General features: G+C 41.4%; 3 protein-coding genes across 3 annotated transcripts in view; 2 read left to right on the top strand and 1 right to left on the bottom strand.

Annotated features, from left to right (window-relative positions):
* Nucleotides 1-11,031, top strand: part of cers4a (ceramide synthase 4a) — a 13,327-nt gene extending 2,296 nt beyond the window's left edge. The window contains exons 3-11 of the mRNA XM_068320456.1: nt 821-938; nt 2,307-2,425; nt 3,141-3,198; nt 3,316-3,366; nt 4,631-4,723; nt 5,234-5,362; nt 6,135-6,241; nt 8,762-8,918; nt 9,008-11,031. Coding sequence (XP_068176557.1) covers nt 821-938; nt 2,307-2,425; nt 3,141-3,198; nt 3,316-3,366; nt 4,631-4,723; nt 5,234-5,362; nt 6,135-6,241; nt 8,762-8,918; nt 9,008-9,202 — 1,027 coding nt within the window. The 3' untranslated portion in view covers nt 9,203-11,031. The remainder of the gene's footprint in view (nt 1-820; nt 939-2,306; nt 2,426-3,140; nt 3,199-3,315; nt 3,367-4,630; nt 4,724-5,233; nt 5,363-6,134; nt 6,242-8,761; nt 8,919-9,007) is intronic.
* A 177-nt stretch (nt 11,032-11,208) lies between these two features.
* Nucleotides 11,209-12,854, bottom strand: LOC137599488 (kelch-like protein 23). Its single transcript, XM_068320455.1, has 3 exons — nt 12,240-12,854; nt 11,615-12,026; nt 11,209-11,536 (listed from the first exon to the last, which is right to left on the bottom strand). Exons 1-3 carry the CDS (start codon nt 12,847-12,849, stop codon nt 11,233-11,235), a joined length of 1,326 nt encoding a protein of 441 aa, XP_068176556.1. The 5' UTR covers nt 12,850-12,854; the 3' UTR covers nt 11,209-11,232.
* Nucleotides 12,855-13,956: 1,102 nt separating this feature from the next.
* Nucleotides 13,957-15,766, top strand: lsm7 (LSM7 homolog, U6 small nuclear RNA and mRNA degradation associated). Its single transcript, XM_068319810.1, has 4 exons — nt 13,957-14,021; nt 14,257-14,347; nt 14,476-14,547; nt 15,327-15,766. Exons 1-4 carry the CDS (start codon nt 14,016-14,018, stop codon nt 15,467-15,469), a joined length of 312 nt encoding a protein of 103 aa, XP_068175911.1. The 5' UTR covers nt 13,957-14,015; the 3' UTR covers nt 15,470-15,766.
* The last annotated feature ends 224 nt before the right edge of the window (nt 15,767-15,990 follow it).

The following is a 15,990-nucleotide window of genomic DNA, read 5'->3' as shown; positions in this document are numbered from 1 at the left end:
TTGAAAGTACCATTTAGAGATAAAGGCTTGTTCATAGATCAATATCTTTATTTTTCATTAAGCCTTGTCTCCATCTGAGGTCAGATGTACTAACAGATGAGGGGTCGGTGACGAGCAACATATGCTGAGTACCAGCATGCACCTGTGATCGCTAATGTTGCACTACTCAGGATTTGTTTACAGCCGGAGAGCTGTCAGTCAGCTGCGAGGTCTAAAGTTTTGACTGTGTCATTTTACAGCTGTTTCACGTGTCCCTCTCTCTCTCTCTGTGTGTGTGTGTGTGTGTGTGTGTGTGTGTGTGTGTGTGTGTGTGTGTGTGTGTGTGTGTGTGAGTGTGTGTGTGTGTGTGTGTGTCGTGTCTGTAACCAGAGTCCATGTTTGTCTGTCTTGTCTTGACCTTCTCATTCTTGATGATCTCTTCCTCTCTGCCGTCTTCAAGATGATTATCTCTGCGCTGGAGTCACTCATATGAGCAAACACATTCATCAAAATGCAATCTAGTGTGCCTGTCACATTTTTCTAATTTTTCTCTATCCGTCTGTCTTTCTATAACACATTCATAGAGATCAAGTATCTCTTCATGCCATATCAGGTAATGACAATGGCTATGTGGCTGAACGTCACCTTACACCCACGGGAGTGTCCTGACAGGCATGTGTGTCATGAGCTGCTGCCATACTATCCTACAGTACAGTCACGTTGGGCAGCTGTTGTCTTCTCTCTTTAATCCCTGCAGTTTTCTTGACCAGTTCTGTTTGTGCCGTGATGTCAATGTGAAAAAGATTCATTTTAGTCCCTGTCCTGCTGTCTGTCTCCTCAGGCTCATTGCCGTCCCGCTGAGTCGACATTTGGGTGTGAAGGACCAGATTCGTATTCGAGCTCCTTGCATCCCAAAGCTGGAGGCCATCTACGCACATAATAGACGGCAGCCATCACAAGTTTGTGACATTCTGTTGTGCCTTGACAGTCAGTCTCTCTCACCTCTTACTGTTTGAGTTCCCTTCCTATTTTGTTCATCTGGATGGTCTTTAAGCATTAATAATATGTAATATGAGCAGCAGCCAGTGCTTTGTAGTCTAGCTGGGTCAAAGTATGAATTTATAGATTTCATACGGAGTGATGGAAGGATATGACTCAGAACTAAGACCAGTAATGCTTCCTCTACTGTTTGATTTATAGAGAAAAATATAAGCATGAAGTCTAGGATAAAGAAAGAAAGCAGGTCATCATGCAAATATATTTATTTATTTATGGGTTTATTTGACCTCAGCAGTTCACATAAATAAATAATGCTATAAACGTGGCATGTAGCCAAGAGGCTATTTTCCATCTCTTATATGACCATGAATTGAGTCCCAAGAATATCTGGATGAGGAACAAGGAAATAAAAATTTTTAAAAAAAGAAGAAAACAGAAAAATCCCATTGAAGGCATCATGAAATGAGATTGTAAAATATTGCTTCCTTTGAAACCCTCCAACTGTCATTATGCTGTTGCACCCTATAATTATCATGCTTTACCGTTTTTTCTCTGGAGCTACATATAAAACCTTAGTTAACCCTGCCTCCAAAAATTGTTTAGCAGCAGTGTAGTTACTGTGTAATTGTCAGATTAAAACAATCCACAGGTAAGAGAAGGTTTGCTTTCCACTTAAATTATCCTTCCTCCTTTATAATTTCATTTAGCCCTCGATGTTCCTGTTTGGACAAGCATTTTTCTGGTTTAGACTTAGTGTGTCTGGTCATGTGACCGTGTCCATGCTTCCGTTTTGTCTGTGTGACCTACTTATTTGCCAAACATGCATTTCCACGTGGCTTGGAGTAGTAGCAGTAACAGCAACATTGGGGTGGCTTTGTCACTCTGCCAAGTGAACACCAGGCCGCAGACACCAGTCAGATATTCATTCCTAAGATGTCTTTCTGCAGTAAGGGGAAACCCATCTGTTCTATTGGCTTCAAACTTTATCCTTTAATACAACTCAAAACAACTTTGTGTAGTCAAGTGTCGGCGGGGAGCATCACACAAACAGTGCTTTTGTTACAGACGCAACAGTATATAACAGATGGTCGGATTACACACAGTTATTGTTGCATAACTGCATTGTGAGAGTATAGAGGTAGCATTGTACATTAGACTGTTCCGGTAATGAGGTGCAGCTTTCAGCTTGTGATCACCTACATTACATGTGAAATATAGAATCTGTTTGTAGAACTGCTAGCAAAAGACAGCATGTAATGAGTGGTTTGTAACCCCATATGGACTCTTATTCCATATGTGTAAATGTATTCTCATCTGTCTGCATGCAGAGTGAGGTGATGAGCTTGGAGAAGCAGTGTGGACTCTCTCAAAGGAAAATCCAGACGTGGTTCAGACACAGACGGAACCAGGACCGACCCACCAACACTAAAAAGTTCTGCGAGGCCTCGTGAGTTTTGATTTGTCAACTGTTTTGTAAGTTTGTCCGTTGCAGGAAAGGTGCACCGATCCTTGTGGAGAAACGTCGCAGAGAAACAAGCTCAGAGCTCCAACTAATTGTTAGAAATTATTATAGGAGTACAGTAATCACTATTCCTCCTAGGATGAATGCACTGATTAGTAGTCGCTATATTTCAAAATAAACCTCATCAGCGCAGTCACTTGAGTCAAGTTTTTATATATATAATTAGATTTTTGTTCAAAAATGAATAATTTCATTTACAGAGATGTGGATTATCAGTTTATGAATAAGGTTGTTTATAGTCTGTTGATGTCTGCATTTTACATAAAACCACTGCAGATGATTTATTATTAGACTACAGCTGTCCTGGCGTCATTGACGATTACTGAACAACCGTTGATAAAATCCGGTACGTGAAAATATTGTCTACAATGGAACCGGTCCGTTTTGGTCCGCTGGTGTAGTGAACGGTGCAGTTGTCTCACAGCAAGAAGGGCTTGGGTTCAAATCCTAGTGGAACTTTTCTGTGTAGAGTTTGCGTGTTCTCTTGTCTGTGCGGGTTCCCTCCAGGTTCTCTGGGTTATTCTTGTCACAAATAACATGCAATACATTTGAATTGCTGACTCTATATTGTCGGTGATAAAAGTAAATTCACCATTTTAACTTGTGGCCCCTAACAAATGATGTTGATCTCTCTGTGCAGCTGGCGTTTTGTCTTCTACTTCATCGCATTCACTGCAGGCCTCGGCTCTTTATTTAATGTAAGTCTGTTAGTCACATTTATTGTTTTGGAATAATATCTAGCAACAGGAAGAGGGTGGTGTAAGAATTCAGCTTGACTCATGAAGACTCTGCTGATGTGTGTCTTGATCTACCAGGCTCCATGGTTTTGGGATCATAACGAGTTTTGGAGGGGATACCCCAAACAGGTGAGCAGGAAATGATCTGCTCTGAATTTAAAATCTTGATGTGTTTGTGGAATCTGTCAAATGGTATTTAAAAGATCAGATCTAGTGGGTAAATCACCCAGGTAGTGTGCCAGGAATTTGATTGTTTCAGCTTATTAAAGGCGAAGGTCTTTATTGCATAAAATTGCCAATGGAATGTTTTTGGCTGTGGACTATTGGTCAGATTAACAGCATTTGATTTAAGCAACAATTTGAATTTGCAGTGGGAATGTTTTCACAAGTTACTGATGAAATATAGTGAGAAGTGTTTTCATCACAAATATAACAATAGTTGTCTCTTACCCAACTAGGACACGCTAACATGTACAGTATGCTAACATATAGCGAATAAAAGAAAGCAGTCACATGGCGTGACCTAAAAGTGTCTAGTCTGTGTTGAAGGATTTATTCACAGAAGACTGACTTTCTAAGACTTTTTAATCAGTACGCTCCTCCCACCCGGTCACTCTCACCCGCATTCCTTCACTTCCTCAACAGTTACCCTGCATGTTTTTGTCTTTTTGTCTATGAGTTTGAAAAGCTAATATATTTGTTATTCTGATGACAGCTATGTCTGCCTTCTTTAGAGGAAGACGTCCTTTCTTTGTGTGGTCACAGCCGCGGACAGAAAACACTTAAAAACCTGATTCCAGCTCCTAGCAGTCTGTTTTGTGCCGTGACCATTTCCCCTTGCCTGACATCTTGTGGCCTCTGACAGGCAGTGAGAATGTGTGTTGGAGAGCTGTAGACTTTTACTGCAAGATGTTGTAGGATTTGACCACCTCCTTGAATAAAAACACTTTTCCTTCAAATGTTCTTTAAGGGACTTTGGAGGAATTCTTGCGTGGCCATTAGGAGCTTTCGAAACACTAAACACATGCTCAACTTCACAACTAAGATTTTACTTACTTATCACTCTCTCTTTCTCTCTCTCTCTCTCACACACACACACACATACACGCATGCACACACACACACACACACAAGCAGTGGAATCCAGTGTGGTTTTAGAACAAAGGGTGCTTTTAAGGATCTCGTTTCCACCAAAACACCCCACACATGATTGAGGGGCTGTAGTCTCGTTGCCACATCAGGTCATTTTTCTCTTCAGGCTTCACATTACATGAAGTGTTTTCCAGAGGTTACACTGATCATCATGGATGGTAGAAATGCTTCTGTGAGCAGCTATGAAACCAATCTATGTCATGTTTGATTTACTGTTCTTTGCCTTCCTGTCATTCTGCAGCCGCTGACTGAGGCTCATCACTGGTATTACATGCTTGAACTGGGCTTCTATGTTTCGCTGCTCCTGTGCGTGTCGGTGGACGTCAAGCGAAAAGTGAGGATCCACGCACCATATGAATTTAAAACCCCTTCCTATCAGTTTTCATTTTGGATTACGCAGTTAAATCCAAATGCTTTTTTCTCCTGCTAGATTAATGTTGATACAGGTCATGAACTGGATTATCTATTATTACATCAACGTTGTGTATTTTGCATTTACTTTCAGATGCAGGATTTTTAAGGTCTTTAAGAGAGGAGATTAGCAATTGTTTGAAATCTTTGAACTGATGTATGCATTTTTTATGTTTCTGTTAAGAAAGAAACACATTTAAATTACTTTCTGCAGTTTTGTTTGGCAATTTCCTATATTTTAAAAAAAAATCCACTATGGTGGTTTGTATGAGACAGCAGAGTTTCCAAGTTGCTGGTCAAAAAAGTTCTAGCTTCAAACACTGACAGCCCATAAATCGACCATCACAGATGTAGATCTGCTGACGTGTTGGTTTTACTACCATGCATCTTCTTCACACTGTGTGGTCTTTGTGTGTACATATTTGTGTTCCAGGATTTCAAGGAGCAGGTGATTCATCACATTGCCACCATAATCCTCATTGGTTCCTCCTACTGCGCCAATTTTGTGAGGGTTGGCACCGTGGTGATGCTGGTGCATGACTCCTCTGACTTTCTTCTTGAGGTAATGTACATATAATATATAAATCGGAACAGTTTTTGATGCTGATTGGCTGATTGTGTATTTTACGTTTGAAAAATGTCAGGAGGGAACACACAATCATGTGTGCCATTGTGTTACATTTTGAATGATTTTTCTGCTCCAGTGCTTTGAAATGCTAAAAATATTTAACAATGGTCAAAGAAAATTCTACTTTGAATGCAACCATTGTGCAAAAGTTTTCCCTTTCCTTAACACAATGCAACCTGTGCAGTGTTACCTGAGCTATATATGCACAGAAAGGCATCATGGTCAAAATTAAAGTCATTCAGCAAAACAATGAGCCACTTGTCTATGTTTAAGAGGCTGGTTTTCCTGGTTGTTATATTTTAACAATAATACTGTGGACTGAGATCACATTCTGACAGATGAGAGAATACAGTATGTTGATGATACAGTGCTGTCTGCAACATAAAGGTACAATTATGTGTCCTATATGTATAGTCATTCAGTAACTGTCTTCAAATTTGCTTCTGTGAAGAGTAACTATAATGTTTTGATGTGGTGTAAATTAGTGACATCATTCTATTTAGTTACAGATTATAAAGCTCATAATGTAATTTTATGAACCTCTCATTTCACAGGGGCCAAAATATTTTTCTTGTCATATACAACAAGGGTCCTGGAATTTAAACTTATCCCTCCACCAAAGGTGGTGTTTAGCGTTTACCGTGTTTCCTCTTTTCCGTTGTCTATTTTCTCTACTGTTAACTCTCTGGCTCTGTTTCCTCTGAAGTCTGCCAAGATGTTTCACTATGCTGGTTGGACGAGGACTTGTGACTCACTGTTTGTCGTCTTCGCTCTGGTCTTCCTGGTGACGAGGCTGGTGGTGTTACCCAGCAGGTAAAACTTTCTTTTTTTTTAGTTGACAGTTGGCATCCAGTTGTCTATCATGGCAGTAATACAAGTCAGGTTTCACCACTACTACTACTACTTATAATAATAATAATAATAATAATAATAATAATAATAATAATAATAATAATAATAATAATAATAATAATAATAATAATAATAATAATAATAATAATAATAGTAATAATAATAATAATAATAATAATACTATCTTCCTTCATTTTTAAAAGTCTGTCTCAATTGAGATCACTGTCAGTGAAGAAAGTCGTCCTTGATCAGTCCTGTTCCAACTGTATGTTTTCAGTCTTTTTAGTGCTAAGAATGACCGCACAGTTTGAATAAAATCCTTCTGGGCCAAAAAACGGAGAAGCATTCATCCCTCACCGTTTGTGAGCCATACAGTCCAACGAGATCCGCCTTTAGCTTCACAAAGTCAAAGAATTTAGCATATTTCGACAGGCTCTGCAGTTTGGTGTCATCAAAATTTCGTGACATTTCATCGAATTTTGCGCAATCCACTACACCAAGGAATGCCAGCTCACCAAAATGATCAAACATAGCCTTCATTTAACAGTTTATGTTGTCAATAATGTTACAGAACACTCGTTGTTTTTTTCAGATCGAATCAACTGTCCATCTCCACTCTCTGATATGCCAAGTGCGCTGCATTTCGTCTCAAAACGGTCGTAGAAACTGTCAAACTCCAGATTAATGCGCTCGAGAGCTGCAACAGCATCGCGGATGCGTGCAAGACAATATTCAATGTCCATGACTTTGTTTTTCAGTACTCTAAAAAGTACATCAGTTTTATTGAAAATGTCCTCTATGCCATAAGAAGAAAGCATGTTGTTGGTTTTGACAGCCACCAATCTTATCCTGCTGCCATCATTAGTGTGTCATTGATTGTCAGGATTGTCCATAATGAGGTGAAATAAAGCACGCAGATCATTTTGCTGCATGCTTATTGTCTGCACCAGCCTAGAGTTACAGCTCCATCTTGTAGGCGCTGCTCTGGGTAAACGGCGCTTGACAACATCATCCAGCAAGTGAGTGCGCTTTGTGGACTTGCTGAAAAATGAGGCTAGTCCCTCAGCTGTTTTAAAAAAATATGCAGCACTCAGGCATGGACTTTGCTGAATGCAATAGCACCAAGTTCAGCTTGTGTGCGTAACAGTGAGTGAAAATGGCTTCGGGCACTTTTTCTTTAATTTTAGCTTGTACTCCATTAAGCTCTGAGGCCATAACAGCGGCTCCATCGTAGGTCTGAGCTACAAGCTTTTCAACGCAGTCATACTTCTCCAACACTCCCAGGACATACTCAGCAATGCCGTGAGCGCGTCTGTCTCCACTCACATCATCGAAGCCCAAAAACTCCTCCTTCACCTCACAGTCTGCTTCGGTTTGAGATACATACCTCAATATGACAGAAATCTGAGCGTGGTTTGTGACATCTGTGGTCTCGTCGACTTCCACAGCAACAAATGGGGTTGCACGGATCTCCTTTTGAATGTCATTCCTAATTACATCACCGACTGCTTCGATTAAACCATTTTGTATTCTGTTTGACACGCCAGAAAATACTAATAATAATAATAGTATATTAATAATAATAATAATAATAATAATAGTAGTTAGTAGGTATCAGAATGCAGCACACTTCCGTATGTTGTCAGCTATCAGTATGTGTGTACGGTATCACGTGACTGCTTACTAAAAATCTGTGATGTAGTGATATTGAAGCACGAATAAGCTAGGGATTACTGAAGTACTACTATTACTACTACAACGACGATGACCACTACTAGCGAACTACTGCCACACCTACTACTACTACTACTACTACCACTTTTTTTAGCACTACTACCACTACTACTAACTATGTAACCAAGAGACACATGGTATACAGTGCACTCTTGCACATTCGTGCACCAACGGTCGCAGCTTCACCTCATTGCGAATTTTTGGTAGGCAGTCACGTGATACCGTACGCACATTCTATTGGCTGACGGCATCTGGAAGTGCGCTCGGTTCTGTGAGTTTCAAACTTACGTGAGACCTAAAACTGCTTTAAACAGTCGACAAAAGTGTGGGAAAAGGTAATACAGATAGAAGGTGGTTTAATACCAGCATGGGGAGGGTTCATAAACGTTTAAATTACCATAAATAATAAGATAAATAGTTTGTCGCTCTATCGCGGAATTCGTTAATCGCATGTGGTTCCTGGAAGGCATTAACCGCAAAGAACGAGGGCGCACTGTATAACAAATATCAGTGGTCCGAGGACAGAACCCTGTGGAACACCAATAGTCACTGAAGGAGACTGTTATTTGAGATCTTTTGGTGCATCACAAACCCTGAGATCCCCCAGAGAGATGGGAACTGAACCAGATACCAGTCATGCCTTTAGAGGCCAGTCTGTCAACATACTCGTACTTTTCCTTTGTAACTATCAGCCCAGTGCATTAAGTGGAAGCTAAAACTTGCCATCTCACTGTGTTTACCTTTCAGGGTGCTCTATTCAACGCTGTTTGTGTCTCTGCAATTCTTCAAGCCCTTTGGCAGTTACTATCTCTTCAATGCGCTGCTTTTGGTGCTGCAAGCTCTGCACATCTTCTGGGCTTATCTCATCATGCGTATGGTCTACAAGTTCGTGTTTCAGGGGAAGGTAAATAAACTGCAAATGAAAATGGAAGGACAATAGGTGTAACCATTTTGGCACCAAAATTTAAGTTTTAATTTTTTTTTTCTGAATAGGTAGAGCGTGATGAACGTAGCGATGAGGAGAGTGAGGTGGAAGATGAAGAACTGGAGGAAGAAGGAGAGGAGAGCAGCTGGAAGCAAAGAAATGGTGCAATCAACTCTAAACTGTCTTCGCTTGCCAACAACTGTGTCCTGAACAACCTGACCAACCACAGGAATATTAACAGCAGACTTCCCAAAGCCAGATAATGATCCACCTCCCTCAGCATCTGCTAAACTCAATGGAAAACATTTGACTTTTCCTCCCCACTTTTCATCTATCGAAGATTAACTATTGACATATGATACGTGCATGTGGCTTGTCTACAAGGTCCATTGGTGATTTCACATCAGGCTAAGTCTGTGTCCTACTCACCTTTAAAGACTTTAAAGAGAGAATATTGTTACTCTTCACACCCGGTGGGAGATAAGAAAAATATTTAAAATATTTGTAGAGCAAAAGACAGTTGGTCCACAGCAGATCACATAACGTTTTTGTGGATTTTTAATACAGTTTCTTTTCACCGTACTTTGGGCTATATGTACATATGTTAGCATAGACATACCAGAATTGTGCTGTGATGCATTCTATGGTCAAATGCAAAACTAATTCCCTGTTTACAAACTGAAACCTGTGTAATGTTCTATGTCCTATAATGCGTTTTAAGTCAATCAGGCCGAAGCTAATAGAAGCTAGAAGAAATTCAGTCACACAGATTTGAATACATATTCAGCATAAAAATGAGAATAATTTTAATTTTAGTTTTTCCACACTTAAAAAAAAAACAATTAACGTTTGCACAAATAGTAATAGGTACAGAAGACAATAAATGGCAAATTGAATGTTTGTTAAAAGTGAATTAATTTAATTGGAAAGAACATGCATCTAATCAAAAAGGACTTGGCCGCCCGTAACCTCTCTTTTTATATATTGTATTCTCGTAGGTTGAGTGTACATGACCACAAAGCACATTCAGTGTGTTGAATATCACTTTATATATTTTAATGATCATTCATAAAACAGTCAAAGATATCTTTTATTGTCTTCGTTTTACATTGTGTGAAGAATTGAAATGTTAATAGGGCAGTCGATCAGGGAAGATCAAGAAGTTCTACTTTTCTGGGACAAGGGTTGAATTTAGCATAATCTCATAATACGTAAAGATACGGCTCCCCCTGGTGAACAAAGAAGAACATGTCCTAATAAATGAAATGTTCTGCCCCTAAGAATATGGATTTAAACCAGATATTTCCGTGTGTGTGTGTGTGTGTGTGTGTGTGTGTGTGTGTGTAATTTGTGTTTGTTTTCCTGTTCTAAATATCGATGTGACAGACGGCAGAACTTCTCCATGAAGTGTTAGCTTCCTCTACTGACCTGTCATTTGTGCCTTGACTGCTGTTGATGTGATGATTTTGCTTATGTTTGTTTTGTTTTTTACACTACTCTATGTGTGTGTATGTGTGTGTGTGTGTGTGTGTGTGTGTGTGTGTGTGTGTGTGTGTGTGTGTGTGTGTGTGTGTGTGTGTGTGTGTGTGTGTGTGTGTGTGTGTGTGCGTGCGTGCGTGCGTGTGTGTGAGGTGTGTCAGGTTGTTAGTGTAAAGGTGAGCCAAGAGAAGTAATGGGCATTTAGGGAACATCAGGTAAATGAACTGGTGGACTTATTGATAAAGGTCAAATGCTTTAGGGTCTTGATGAACTCAAGTCTTACAGAAGTGTAAATATTAAATGATTACTGTATAGATGAAATTTTATGACTTATATTGTTAGGTGGTCTAGAATACACACGGTTACATTACAGGGAAAAAGAGACGTTTTATACATTTGTTTAAACACAGTGGGAAACGACAGAACACTCATGGTCATTACCTACCAACATTTTCATTACCTGAAGTGTAAATTGGGTGAAAAAGCATTTTACATAAAGGAGGGGAGGATTGTGGACAGGAATGTGTCTGACTAATGGCATCAAATACTGAAATAGCTGATCCACTGAATGAATCGCCTCCACACCTGATAAAATTCTGTATTTGAATTTGAAATAAAAAATATTTCAACCAAAGTAAGTTGTGGCTGTTCTCTTGTAAATGTGCTTTGTTGATTTTGTGGTATATTGAAAGGTTTCTGTAAATGACCTTTGCAACATACATGAGAATGGTGTCAAACCCTTTATACTTGCATGTTTTCATTGAATCCTGTCATAGATGGGGTTTTTTCATCTCATTTCATTCTTAAATCCTGGTCACATGACCATTCTTATGGTGACACATCCTCTCAGGGGCACTGGGCAGGGTATGGCGTCATCAACTTCAATGCACGTGTCTATGTAGGGATCCATCAGCACCATGTTGGGGAAGGCTTTGTTATTCTTCCTCTCGCTGACCAGGTAGATCTGGCTGCCGACTGTTGTGCAGCCAGAGAAGAACTTCCTGTCCAGACATTCCTCCTCCAGCAAAGTCCACTCATCTGTCTCTATGTCGAGACGCAAAGCCTGGCCTCCAAACAGGAAGAGGGCGCCATTGAAATGTGTGGCAACCAAATCGTACCTGTGAAATAATTGACAAAATAATATCAGCAGTGTCCAAAAGAAACGCTTACGAGTGTGTTATTGAAAGTTAACTCACCGAGGAAATGGAGAGTAGGAGACCACATCCCACTGATCCGCCATTACCATGTACCTTTGAATCCCACCATATGCTTCCCCATTCTCATCCAGGCCACAGGCCACATAGATACAAGACCCCAGAACAGCAGCAGCTGCTCTCTCCACAGCTCTGACCAAAGGACTGACGCTCCCCCAATCCTCCTCCGACCCCAGCACCAGCCGTTCTACGTCAGAAACCAGCCCTTCATCCATGCTGCCCCCCAGGACATACAGGGTTGAGTCCAGTCCGATGGAGCAGTGGCTGTGCCTGGACTTTTGCAGGGCTGGCCCATCCACCCAGCGCTGGTTCTCACATTCATATATCCTGACCCAGTCTACACTGAACCACAGCACGTCACGGAAGTATCCACCTGTCACAACCACATTGCCTCCTATGGAAGAAGGGGATCAGAAAGAAGTGTATTGTCAGGGTGTACATTCAAATTGGAATGTTAAATATATAGTATGTATGTTGGGTTATGTAGCATTTGAATGTGTGTATAAAGATAACAAATACACATTTTGTTTGGTTTTCACTCATCAGTTTCATCATTACATTCATCTTCATTACTATAACGCTAACATTCCCATCATGGAACCATTACCTACTGCAGCTACAGAGTACTGGGTGAGGTTCTTTCTCTGCAGAGGTGCACAGCTCTGCCATCTCCCACTGAGTGGAAAGAACTGGTAAAGTGCCTGTTGCTCCTGATCATGAGGTCCACCCAGGACAAAAAGGGTCTCTCGAGCACCAATCCTCCTCATCGACCTACTTACTGACCAGGATGCTGGGAAGTGTTCATTCAGCATGCAGATGAGCTTTGCTCTGGGGTCAGTGCTTTTCATTCTGCTCAAAAGTTCAGTGATAAACGGTAAAGAAAGCAACTCAGGCCTCACCAGCTCAATGAGCTCCAGAAAGTGTTCTTCTCGTTTTGGGTCAAATGACACCCAATGCATGGCGGCCTCCAGGGCCACATCGTCTTTATGAATAGTCAGGTCATCGCTGGCCAGAAGGTCTGCTATGGTCTCTTTAGAGAGTAACAGGAAGTCTTCCTCAGTGACAATAGCGGAAAAGTGTGTGAGCACAACCTGTCGTGCTGCTCTGTAGAGCTGAGTGCAGCCCAGGCGCCAGGCGTACGCCATCATACCGAGACAGTTGTCGAGGTGCAGTTCACGCTCCAAGAACTTGCAGCAAAGCAATCGAGCTCGCTCCATTTGTAAAAAATCTGCAGTCTCAAGGATCCCTAGAACATTGTCTCGGTTCAAACATAGGATGGATGTCCTGCTGTAATCCATTAAAACCCTGAAGTGCTGCAGACACACACCTTTGATCTCAACTCTTCTTTTGGTGCGCTCTATGCCACACCCAAAAAACAGAGCATGAAAGTAGGGACTCTGGAGGGCCAGTTGTTGACGATTAACATAAAAACTTTCTCCTTCTACCTGTAGAGTAACATCAGGGATCGTCTTAGGCCCAGGGTCTTCCACAAGTACAGCAGATTCATCGCTGTTGGCTTTTTCAAACTGCAACGCTGTAAATTTAGTTTGTTGAGTTTTAAGCTCAGTCTCAGCCCTGCAAGCCATTTCACAAGAAAACAGCTATGCCCGCCGGTCTCTGTGTTGCCCCTCGTCCTCCCTCTTCTTTACAACACACCAACTGGTGATATTAATAGACTTTCCCCCTGACTGACTGCTGGTGAAAAGCAACAAGGAAAAGGAGGTCAGTCTGAAATACAGACTCTAATTATAACGCGGGGAGGACTCTTGCTTAAAATTCAACAATAATTATTTGAGATTTATGAAGAATCTGTATTTATCAGACCACTAGTGCTTTTGGAAATGAGAGAAATGCCTGTAAGCATTATAAATGTGAAGTCAATGCTTGAATTCCGAGTTAATCTCAAGGAGCAATATAATGCACGAACTGACAATAGTGTTTTAATAGACCGCTAAGAACGCACACACACAAAAATCACCCGTTTTGAGTGGATTGGTGTTGCAAAAGCAGAAATTTTGGATTACATCAAGTGTTGCAAAGCCCACTAATTCCTGTTTCAATTATTTATATACATACAAAAAAATCTTAATATGCCATTTCACTGAAAAAAATGCAACATTGGAAAAAATCTACTCCTTATATCACAAAAAGGCAAAAAAAAAACACGACAGATGTCAGAAATAGTGGGGGAAAAAACATCAGGCTTGTTAATAGGACAAATTTAAAAGTATTAAATTAGTTTTTATTCATAGCAATTCCCTCTTCCTCCGTCACACTCCAGCTCAGTTGGTGGCGCTACAGCGACTGTGAGCCGATTGGTCCGCTGCTATTAAACACCAACGAAGAAGAGCTCGGAGGTTTGTTTCCGTGTCACGCGGCTAACATGGCGGTGAGTTCGTTTGGTTGTTTCTTGGATTCCCGTTCGTTTCCACTCATGCAGGGTGTTTGATTACAAACGTAACCATGGTTGAACCATGACGAACACAGCGTGAGGTGTGGGACTGTTAATCTGAGATTACAGTGCGTGTGTTGTATGTAATTCATTAGCTAGCGACACGAACCTAAACTCCGGCTCAATCCGTGCTCCTGTTGTTCAGCCATGAGGTGTTTGTTCCTCTGTTCAGGACAAAGAGAAGAAGAAGAAGGAGAGCATCTTTGACCTGTCCAAGTACATCGACAAGCCGATTCGAGTGAAGTTTCAAGGAGGACGAGAGGGTGGGTGAATCGATCCTGATCCTCTACCGATAGTATCGATTATTAGTCAGGCGAATGGTGCCCAGGTGTTCATCGGGTTGATGAACACGTGACTCCTGTCGGTCATGTCTCCTGTGTTCTCCCCCCAGCCAGCGGTGTCCTGAAGGGCTTCGACCCCCTGCTGAACTTGGTGTTGGACGGCACCATCGAGTACATGAGAGGTGAGCCTGAAGGGACTGGACTGGATGGGACCTGGTGCAGACTGGTCCAGCTGTCACCAATGTGCCAGAGGCAGCCGGTCCTTCACCTCCTGTAGGTCATGTGGGGAGGTCTTTGTTTCACCGAGGTCCTTGTGGAGCACATCCCACAGAATCCCAGCTGGAGTCAGACACAGGGTCCAGGACTGACCTTGTCGTGGACAGCGGTGGTGGGCTTTGGTGGTGGGCAGGGGTCGTTTGGGGCATTTTGACTCTGCTTCAAACGCCACTCGTGTTCAAAAATGAAGTCTAAACCTGACCGTCGGTGTTCTGATTGTCTTCTATGTGAACCAGCAGCAGTTAGGTATTGCTGCAGTTTACAAAAGCTGTCCTATGGGATCAGACTGCTGCCCTCCTTTGCACTAAATTCATACCCATGACCGTCCAGTTCTCTTTCCTGAGACCTTCTTTGGTCCAAGGATTGACCAACCAGGCAGTTTGGGAGTTGCTGGGAAATGTCTCTGACATGTATGTGATGTTCTATTTGAGATCATGTGTGTCTGGATTTGTTTGGTATCTGTTATATTAAACCTGTTTCATCACCAAAGGTGAAGGTTTGTATCTTTGAAGTTAAACATACGTGATGCGTCAAATCTGAGCAGAGTGTTGTTTACCTGTTTACCACTGCTGGTGCATCAGTGACGTGTTGTGAAACGTTTGGCAGCTGTATTGTGTCATTCACACAGTAAAGAAACTCATGATGCTGACTGTTGTGTTAAACGTCTCCATCCTCGTTGGTCCAGATCCAGACGACCAGCTGAAGCTGACAGAAGACACCCGGCAGCTGGGGCTCGTGGTCTGCAGAGGAACCTCCGTGGTGCTGATCTGTCCACAGGATGGGATGGAGGCCATACCCAACCCGTTCATTCAGCAGCAGGACGGCTGACAGACTGTCACCCGCTGGCCTACAGTCACAAATACACATTTTGTGGAGTTTTATGTTGATTTTTTTTTTTTTTTAAATTGTGTAAGCAAAACAAATTTATCTCATTTGTTGAAAATCATTCATGTACCATCAAAAGGACATTTGAAAGCACTTCACGTATGTTTTTTGTCTGTGGTGAGCGAGCTTGGAAAAGTTTGAGCTGTGTAGCTCACCAGTTTGTTTGACAGTACCGTTTTCTTTTTATCCAGGAAGTCTTCTTTATACTATTGTTTGTTTTTGATAAGAAAATAAAATGAAAACACATTTTGAGTGTTGTAAATTCTATTATTTCTTGTTTTTGTACTTGTTGAATGTTTGGAGCCACCAGATGTGTTTTAGATTGTGGAACTGATTAATAAGGCGCAGCTCTTTCGTTGTGGTTCACTGTTCTGCTAGTCTGACTCCAGTCATCGGCATGTGGCTCCGTCTCAGTTCTGTCTCTTAGCTGGAAAGACATTAACCGGGTATCATATTCTGTTTTC

This window comes from Antennarius striatus, chromosome 7 (genome assembly GCF_040054535.1).
Source record: "Antennarius striatus isolate MH-2024 chromosome 7, ASM4005453v1, whole genome shotgun sequence".
NCBI lineage: Eukaryota > Metazoa > Chordata > Actinopteri > Lophiiformes > Antennariidae > Antennarius > Antennarius striatus.
The sequence above is the reverse complement of the archived record's forward strand: the minus strand, read 5'-3'. Positions and strand labels throughout refer to the sequence as shown.

Coding starts and splice junctions, on each gene's coding strand:
- LOC137599488 (XM_068320455.1), bottom strand. CDS start 12,849: ATGGAGCGAGCTCGATTGCTTTGCTGCAAGTTCTTGGAGCGTGAACTG. Junction 12,027..12,239: donor GTACTCTGTAGCTGCAGTAG/GTAATGGTTCCA, acceptor CTTCTTCCATAG/GAGGCAATGTGGTTGTGACA. Junction 11,537..11,614: donor TCCTACTCTCCATTTCCTCG/GTGAGTTAACTT, acceptor ATTATTTCACAG/GTACGATTTGGTTGCCACAC.
- lsm7 (XM_068319810.1), top strand. Junction 14,348..14,475: donor GTTTCAAGGAGGACGAGAGG/GTGGGTGAATCG, acceptor TTCTCCCCCCAG/CCAGCGGTGTCCTGAAGGGC. Junction 14,548..15,326: donor CACCATCGAGTACATGAGAG/GTGAGCCTGAAG, acceptor TCGTTGGTCCAG/ATCCAGACGACCAGCTGAAG.